The sequence below is a fragment of the Sphaeramia orbicularis genome, chromosome 12, assembly GCF_902148855.1.
Source record: "Sphaeramia orbicularis chromosome 12, fSphaOr1.1, whole genome shotgun sequence".
NCBI lineage: Eukaryota > Metazoa > Chordata > Actinopteri > Kurtiformes > Apogonidae > Sphaeramia > Sphaeramia orbicularis.
This window is the reverse complement of record NC_043968.1, coordinates 61,706,854-61,715,592: the sequence shown is the minus strand read 5'-3', so window position 1 is coordinate 61,715,592 and position 8,739 is coordinate 61,706,854. Positions and strand designations below refer to the sequence as shown.

The 8,739-nt window shown below is 36.5% G+C and overlaps 1 protein-coding gene across 1 annotated transcript; it reads right to left on the bottom strand.

The window, feature by feature from the left end:
- Positions 1-245: 245 nt before the first annotated feature.
- Positions 246-7,618, bottom strand: cimip2b (ciliary microtubule inner protein 2B). Its single transcript, XM_030150889.1, has 6 exons — positions 7,462-7,618; positions 5,677-5,876; positions 4,991-5,145; positions 3,857-3,980; positions 490-702; positions 246-369 (listed from the first exon to the last, which is right to left on the bottom strand). The coding sequence occupies exons 1-6, from the start codon at positions 7,530-7,532 to the stop codon at positions 275-277; spliced, it is 858 nt and encodes a 285-aa protein (XP_030006749.1). The 5' UTR covers positions 7,533-7,618; the 3' UTR covers positions 246-274.
- Between the last annotated feature and the right edge of the window lie 1,121 nt (positions 7,619-8,739).

Genomic DNA, 8,739 nt, shown 5'->3' with positions numbered 1-8,739 from the left:
TGAGATTACTTAGGGATATGTTTAATGTACTGCAATGATGTGAAGTTTGTTTCATTTTGTTCTCAACCTCTGAATGCTTCCTCTAATGCCCCATGACAATCAGCTCCAACAATAAAGACTTAACATCGTCACATCTTCTTTTCACTTGTGCAAAATGTACATACATGTTAGTTTTTGAGCCAAATACTGTATATATTATTTATATAACTTGACAGATTTGACTGTTTCCAGTTTTTCCAGTGCTTTTTCTGTACTGAGGTCTGTGTGCCATCCTTTACGCCCTTGCTTCAAGAGTCCGTCTGATGCCACTTTTTTCCAGTGCATTCTGGGAAAGTTGACCAAAGGTATGCCCATACATGAATTTATATCCTGCAAGATTGCAAAAAGTTAGAAATCCAAGGACTAGATGTTTACTCCTGTTTCTTGTCAGTAATAATTAATCTGGATCTGTTGAGTTATTATGTCACAGACATTATTATTATGACAGACCTGGAATGTGTCCAGCAAACGACGGCACCACGCCACGGTTCTGTGGGTAGATGGCTGGGAAGGGGGCCGTGGTGTTATCCCTCCGCTCTACCATGTCCCGGGATGGGGGTTTGTTCCGCAGCCGACTCCCAAACTGGATCAGCGCCTGGTTAGTTGTGATGGGGTAACCTTTCCCAAAAAGGAAGCGGGACTTTGGCACATGTCCTGTAAATCCTAAAGACATCAATCAGTAAACAGCTATCTATTTCTCACATTTACCAATGAGAAACAAATCTAAGGTACAGTAAGCATTATCTTTTACACTACAATGAATATAAATGATTTAAAAATAGCCTCTTTTTACAGTCAAACTTCCATCTTAAAGCTTTCTCTTGCAAATTGGGATCTTTCTTGGTCACTTGTAAAACATTAAATGACTGTTCATCCTAAAAATTGTGGTGGAACATTGTTTTCTTTGCTAAATACTATGAAGAAAGGGTACAAAGGGTTTTGTTTTGTGGCTTAAATGCTTCTGTAAACATCATTAACATCTATTATTTGTTAATGTAACACAAAAGCTAAAAATTAAGTACATTTTGTGAAGCTGCCAAAATTACCAAGACCAATAGTCAATAGTTCTTAAATAGTCCTGTCTAAAAATGTCTCAAAACAAATAGGGCTGTGTTACACTGATTCTTGACTTGCTTCATTACATTATATCAAATGTTAAAAGCAATGTTCTAATTCAGAGAAATCCATAATTTAGACTAAGTAATGGTACAATTACCATATATTAATCTAATATTAACATCTAACTTTACTTGAGGCAATTTCACTACTAAGTAGTGAATACACATCAGTAAACATGACTTGAATGAAAGTGTCAAGTTCTTTATTGAGTTATGGTTCAGTGAAATGTCTAAATGACTAGGCTGGTTCAGTCACAGCTGATATGTATAAAAGAGATAAAAGCACTGTTGTTCTCACCACTGGACACAGCTTCAAATGAAAAGAGTGGAGTTTGATGCTGAAATGGTAGCGTTTCTTCTACATGGGTGAGTTTGATATTGAGGCTCATGAAGGTATGTATATTATGGGATGTTATTATCTTTGCTAAGTTCACCATTTGTTGATCCACAGTTCAGACTAAACTGTGACAGTTCTGACCTTATTTGGACAATTCCAAACAGATTTTTAGTGCAACTATTGACAACACACACTGTACAGAAAAAGGAGGGGATTTGTGGTTTTACTGTGGTTCTTCCTGTCTAAAAACAGACTTAAGCTAACAGAGCTAAAATGTAAACTATCAGCTGATGCAGCACATGAAGATTATAAGACAGTGTTATTTTGAATACTTGTGAAAATACGTAGCTATAAATTTTAGTTTGGGGAACAAAACTTGATGACACCATAATACAGATGTGCGTAAACAGTCGGCTTTATACACTGAACAAAAATATAAACGCACCACTTTTGTTTTTGCTCCCATTTTTCATGAGCTGAACTCAAAGATCTAAAACTTTTTCTATGTACACAAAAGGCCTATTTCTCTCAAGTATTGTTCATAAATTTGTCTAAATCTGTGTTAGTGAGCACTTCTCCTTTGTCCTTTGCTGAGATAATCCATCCATCTCACAGGTGTGGGATATCAAGATGCTGATTAGACAGCAGGATTATTGCACAGGTGTGACTTAGGCTGACCACAATAAAAGGCCACTCTAAAATGTGCAGTTTTACTGTATTGGGTGGTCCAGGGGGGTCAGAAAACCAGTCAGTATTTGGTGTGACCACCATTTTCCTCGCACAGTCTTCTTCATGAATTCTCTGAAACAGCTTTGGAGATGGCTTATGGTAGAGAAATGAACATTCAATTCACAGGCAAAAGCTCTGGTGGAGATTCCTGAAGTCAGCATGCCAATTGCATATTCCCTCAAAATTTGTGACATCTGTGGTATTGTGCTGTGTGATAAAACTGCACATTTTGGAGTGGCCTTTTATTGTGGCCAGCCTAAGGCACACCTGTGCAAAAATCATGCTGTCTAATCAGCATCTTGATATGCCACACCTGTGAGGTGGATGGATTATCTCAGCAAAGAAGAAATGTTCACTAACACAAATTTAGACAGATTTGTGAACAATATTTGAGAGAAATAAACCTTGTGTGTAAACAGAAAAAGTTTTAGATCTTTGAGTTCAGCTCATGAAAAATGGGAGCAAAAACAAAAGTGGTGCGTTTATATTTTTGTTCAGTATACTTTATTCAGTGAGTGATACAGTCTGTGGAAACATCAGGTTGATTTGTTGGTGGTTTTCATAGCCCTATGTGTGTTCTGATATGTGACTTCCTCCTTGAAATATAAATATTACATATAACCAGTGGCGGCTCGTCAATAGAGGGTGCTAGGACGCTGCACCACCTGTCTCACATGAAGACAAAGACAATAGGAATTACATAAAATAATTTAACAAAAACTTTAAAATTTAGATAAATAAGATGTACATGATACAGCCCCTGAGCATATATAATTTGCATTTAAGTGTAGTTTAAAAATGTTTTCAGTCATTTACTGAGCACTCGTCTTGTGTTTTCCGTTTCGGGCACAAAAATCTGCGCCCAAGGCTCTCCGTTTACCATAATGGACTGATGTTATGAATGGCTCATGCACAGTAGACCCCCTCCATTACAAGAGACAGGAGAGCCTTGGCCCCACCCACAGGAGTAAATGTCACATCCTAAAAAGAATCAAAACCTTCTTCAGAAATGGAATCAGTGAATAGGTCCATAAGTAATACTACTGAGCTGTGGAGAAGTGGTTGGATAGTTCAGTGGGTAACACAAATGGCTTCAATGCAGGAGGCAGGGGTTCAATTCCTGTAATGTGTGGTATCATAGATATGCTTCAGCCCTTATGTGGATTTTCTGTTTTTTTTTTTTTTTTAATGCCATGCAATCACCCATACTACCTACACCCCTAGTCTAAATGAATTGTCCATACTATCGGTGGAAAAGACACTTGTCAGGGACATGCCTGACGTTATTAACAGTCACAGAAAAATGTACATATTTGAAAGATAGACGGGTGAAATTTACATTTTTCTTATAATTAAAATTAATAGTTTAAAATAGTGGTGCATGTACTTTGGTGTATCCTAGTGATGATATGTGGTTATAGTGCAGCTGAAAACTGACTTGGATACTGTGCTCCACCAAAAAATAATTTCACCAGCCACCACTGTATACAACCCCTTGAACTTCTAAAATGGCTTTTGCAACTGATACAAAACTTATTGAAGTTCCTCAATGGACTCTTGCATGTTTCCAGTTGCAGCTGTAGCATACAGTAAATATACTGTATAGGATATGTTTAAAGCCTCTGTGTTTTACCTGAGACAAAGTACTTCTGAGGGTTATTATCATCCATGGAATATGGCTTTTCAGGGGGGGTGAAAGGGACTACAGGCTGGTAGCGGACCACGTCGTTGATGGCCGTCAGAGGAGGTGTTGGTCTCTGAGCCCAAAGAAAACAGAAAAATACTTTAACCCATAAAGACCCAAACATCCACGTTCCACGTAATACCTGTTGATCCATTAATCCTATCAATACATGTAAATAATTGGTATAAAATCCAGTTTGTCATCTTTCCATGGTCAATCAATCAGTCAATCTTTATTTATATAGCACTTTTCATACATTAAGGCTGTAGCACAAAGTGCTTTACATATAAGTTTAAAAATCAGTACCACATGGTCATCAGATTTGACCCATTTGGACCTTCAGAGGCTCCATAGTGAACATGGAAAGCCTGTCATCTTCTACAACATTGATTCATCAGTAAAACCCATGGAGTTGGATCAACGGACAGTGGATGGACACACTGGGTTTATGTTCAGTTAATGATAGATTTGACTGAAAAAGTCACTTTTTCTTTAGTTTTCTCTGTTTCTGATTTAATAAGCCTCAACTTTAATCTGAGGTTTTATGAACATTTGCATGGTCATTGAATTAAATATAGGAAAATACATGATTTAAACTGAAAAAGAAACAAAATATAGAGGACAATGTTATAGTAAATGGTGATAAATCACTTAAGAAAAGTTAAATATAGAGAAAAGACTATTTTGGAAGTGCCACAAAAGTAGCACTGAGTTTTTTTGGGTTAAAATGTGTGACATAAAAAAACACACCAACATAACAGTCAAAAATATCAAATAACACAGGTTTAATGTACATTTCAGTATAATGTTGTGCTTGTGAAATGTTATATGTGGACTAAGAAATCTGGTTTTGATTTTAAACATAAAATGAACGTGAATCTCAGAGATATTGTTGGTGAATCTTCAGTTTGTCGTCCTGGAAAGCTAACCGGCCTCACCTCTCAGGTGTATTATCTTACAGCGAACCGACACTCCAACATGGATAATTAAACAAGAGTGAACCTATTCAGAGGCCGTGTCAGCATGTGAGAATGTCTGACAGACAGATGTAGGGCACTTAGGTTTATAAGATGGAGATGTTACCTCGGGCTGGACGTTGGTGTGGTTGAAAATAACGGGCAGTCTTGCTGATCTGCGTTGAATGGTGTCGTAATGGTCCTGGTAAAACTCAGACAGAGCTTTACGACATGTTTCACTGTAGCTGCAGGCAAAGTAGTTCATCTTTTTGGGAATGAAACCTAAAACATAAGCCAGCAACATTTAAGACAGGTCCATTAACACACATTTCTTCTGCTGGGGTATAAACATGAAGTTAGGTATGAAACAGTTAAAAGAGTTTTTTTTTCTTTGCATTTGTCAAAGAAATGAAAATTCCATTGTTTAACAGTTTAAAAAATACTGTGAAGTGCTTTCAAATGAACAGCTAGTTAGACTTAAAGTGGTCATGAGATCTGCAGTTTGTTTAGATTATTACTTATTTCATTTATTATGTATTTTTTTTATTACACATTACTATTTTTCAAAGATGATTGGAAGGTTTTCTACTGGACTAGAGATTAATATGGATGTGACATCAGACACCAATACGCATGTCATTCATTCTAATTCTCTTTTACTTTCCTTCAACACTGTTCAATAAATGACAAATGCTACTCATATTTAATAATGAAGCACTTTAAGTATGCGTATGATGCTTCCATATATTCATAGCTCAGTTAAATGTCTTATAACACACATATTCCAAATCTGTTTTGTGCGATAATACTGACCTGTGTATCCTGGCACCATTGTCCTTATGTTACTATCAGGGAGCACTCTTCCTGTGTCAGGCTCTGCAAAGTGGGGGTGACCTGTTTGGAGGACCAGCTGAGGTGAGTGGTTCACCTCCGGACTCCTCAGCAGCTCTGCAGTGAGCTTCCCATATGACTTCCCCATATTGTACTTCAGCTGGGGACAATAACCTCCATAGCTGTAACCAGAGGGACATTATAGTTAAGGTTATGGTGCTGCAGTAATATTAAGGAACAATAACAGATGCCATATTAAGAAAAAATATTATTTTTTGGCCTGTTCTAATTAGAAAATAAGCAAACAACCAAACAACTAAACAAAAAAAGTTACCACATGACTAAGCAGATATTTCAGATCCTTCCAACTGGATAATTACTGCAGGAATTCATAGGTTTCAGCTGTAAACAGGTTATTTGACTCTTTAACTGATGCAGTGAATATGTTCTCATTTCTTAAACCACCTTCAGTTTGATAGAAACCATAAAGATTACACTGTGTTCCAATGCTGGATGAAGCATTACCTATCATGCCTAGTACCCACAGTACAAGCCTATGGGGGTAGTGTTATGATCTGGAGTCGGTTCATTTGGGACAGGTCTAGGATCAGCAACGTTACATGTCCATAAATTGAACTGAATGTTGTGACAATGCAAAAACTTATGGAAACAATGCCACAGTGAATGTATGCTGTTATCAAAGTTAATAAGTGTTAGACATATATTTACTGTTAAACCTACCTCACTGCACTACAGTATTGTCTCATAATATTTGGTATAATATCAGATAATGATGATTTGGCTTTCCCTGTAGTTCTACATATGACCATGACTATTCTATGAATAATGTAACTATTGTGAATTTCCCACTGGGATGATTAAAGTATCTATTGTATTGTATTGTATTGTATTGTATTGTATTAAAAATAATTTAATGTTTATTATATTTGAGCAACAGGACACTTGGATTTCTCTAATGTGATGAAGCATGATTTCATTTCTTTCATCATCCCATAACACGTGTAAAATAACAATGCAGCCTAAAAACTCAATTGAACCAATTTAATCCTGATTTTTATTTTTTATAGATTACCAGCATAAGTTGTACAGACCTTAAAAAACACAACATCTACAGCATTGAATACTACATAAAAATGAATGCATCAGTAAAAAGAATCAAAAACATCCCCCAATAGTAAAACACAGACAGGGATCATTTTACCACACAATGAACACTTAAAATAAACAAAATGTTCTTGACTGAATATACTTTTTTGATTGACTACATCTATATTTCAGCTCTTTTATGTCTTTTTATTCTGTTTTTATGTCTTTAACTCAGTATTTCATTTTGTTTCATTTCTGTTGTGACTGGCAAAACACAAAATTAACAGCATAGTTTTTTTAATATTGTTTTTTTTTTTTTTTTTTTTTTTAATTTATATATCATTTATATCATTTACATTGAATTTGACTTTGCGATTTTCATGTTGTTTAAGCCCTTGCCATTTCATTTCACGTCATAATGCCTTAACATGTTTATTTTGTAAGTTTCGGCAAATAGTGTGTTTTTTGTTTTGTTGGTTCTTTTACTTGAATTGCTTAAATTTGAGTATTTCTAGATGATAATAGTACTTTTAATTTTTAAGGATGTGCTTCTGCTTCACTAAAACCACAGTAATAATAATATTGTTTTTCATAAGGTGAATCCGAAGTTGTCTTGTTGTTTGTGTATAAAACAACAGTGAAACCCAGACATGTACTCACCCTGGTATGTAATGTGGATCCGGTGTCACCAACACTTTGCTGAATTTGGGGGCGTATTTTTCCATATCCATCCCGGTGGAGTGTGCAGAGTTGACCTGGACGGACTCACCTGTTGCCTCAGAGAATCAAACAGTGAGCGGATGCATCGGAGCTTAGTAACAAGAAACTGACGCGAGAACACAAAGGATTGTTAATGATAATAGTCATGTGCAGTGATATGTAATGCAGCAGAGGGTGGTGGTGGACTGTGGGCTTTGCACAGTCAGTCTGGAACACCAACACTTCCTCCAGTGTCACAGGACTTCAGCCACCGCACTGCACTGCAATGCAACAACCTGCTGTTCAGTGAATGCAACACTTCTCATAATACAGACACACGTATGACAGTGTCCTGAGCCCCTAAAGTTATTTACAGTTATAAGAGAAATAAAATAAAATAAAACATTTGCGTTGTTGCTATGACGCAGATCCTACATTAACCCTTAAAGACCCACACCTTTTTTTTTTTTTTTAAATCATAATTTCCAAATGTTTTTGTGTGTGTGTGTGTGTGTGTGTGTGTGTGTCTTTCCCAAGTGATTCATCACCATTTGTTATAACTTCAATCCTCTGCAATATATTTGTCAGTGAAAATCATGTATTTTCCCATATTCCATTTACTGATCATGTAGATCAGGGGTTTCCGATCTTTTAAACTCACGACCCCCAAAATACCAGTGCCAGACACGGACGACCCCACTATCCCCGAAGTGACTGAAGAAAAAAACAAACAAACAAACAAACAAACAAACAAACAAAAAAACGCACACAGGACTCACTCCAGATAACTTGCTGCATTTCATTGTGGATACTGCACATTTTACTCATTGTATTGTGTTAGTGGCCGGTTGATGGGTTTATTATTTTAGATTTTTCTTTTTTTGTTTTTGTTTTTTGTTTCTGTTTGATTTTCTTTCCATTTTGTTTTATTGTTGCCACACCTGTTTTGGAACATAATGAGGCTGGTTGCCACACACCTGTTTTGCCACATGCATTTGGGTTGCTACACAGAGCAGACAGAGCAGGACTGTGCTGAACAGAGAAGTGAGGTGAGCAGAAAGAACATTTGAGTTTGATTTGTTTGACGTATTATTTTGAACAAATATCAAGCAGATAGTCTTGTGGAATGTTTGTTGTTTTTTTTTTGTCAAAGCGCAGTTTGGTTTGCATACCACTGGATGAGTGAGGAGTTTGCACCCTTGGCAGGCGGAGCAAGGTATGTGGTAATTAATTGTAGTG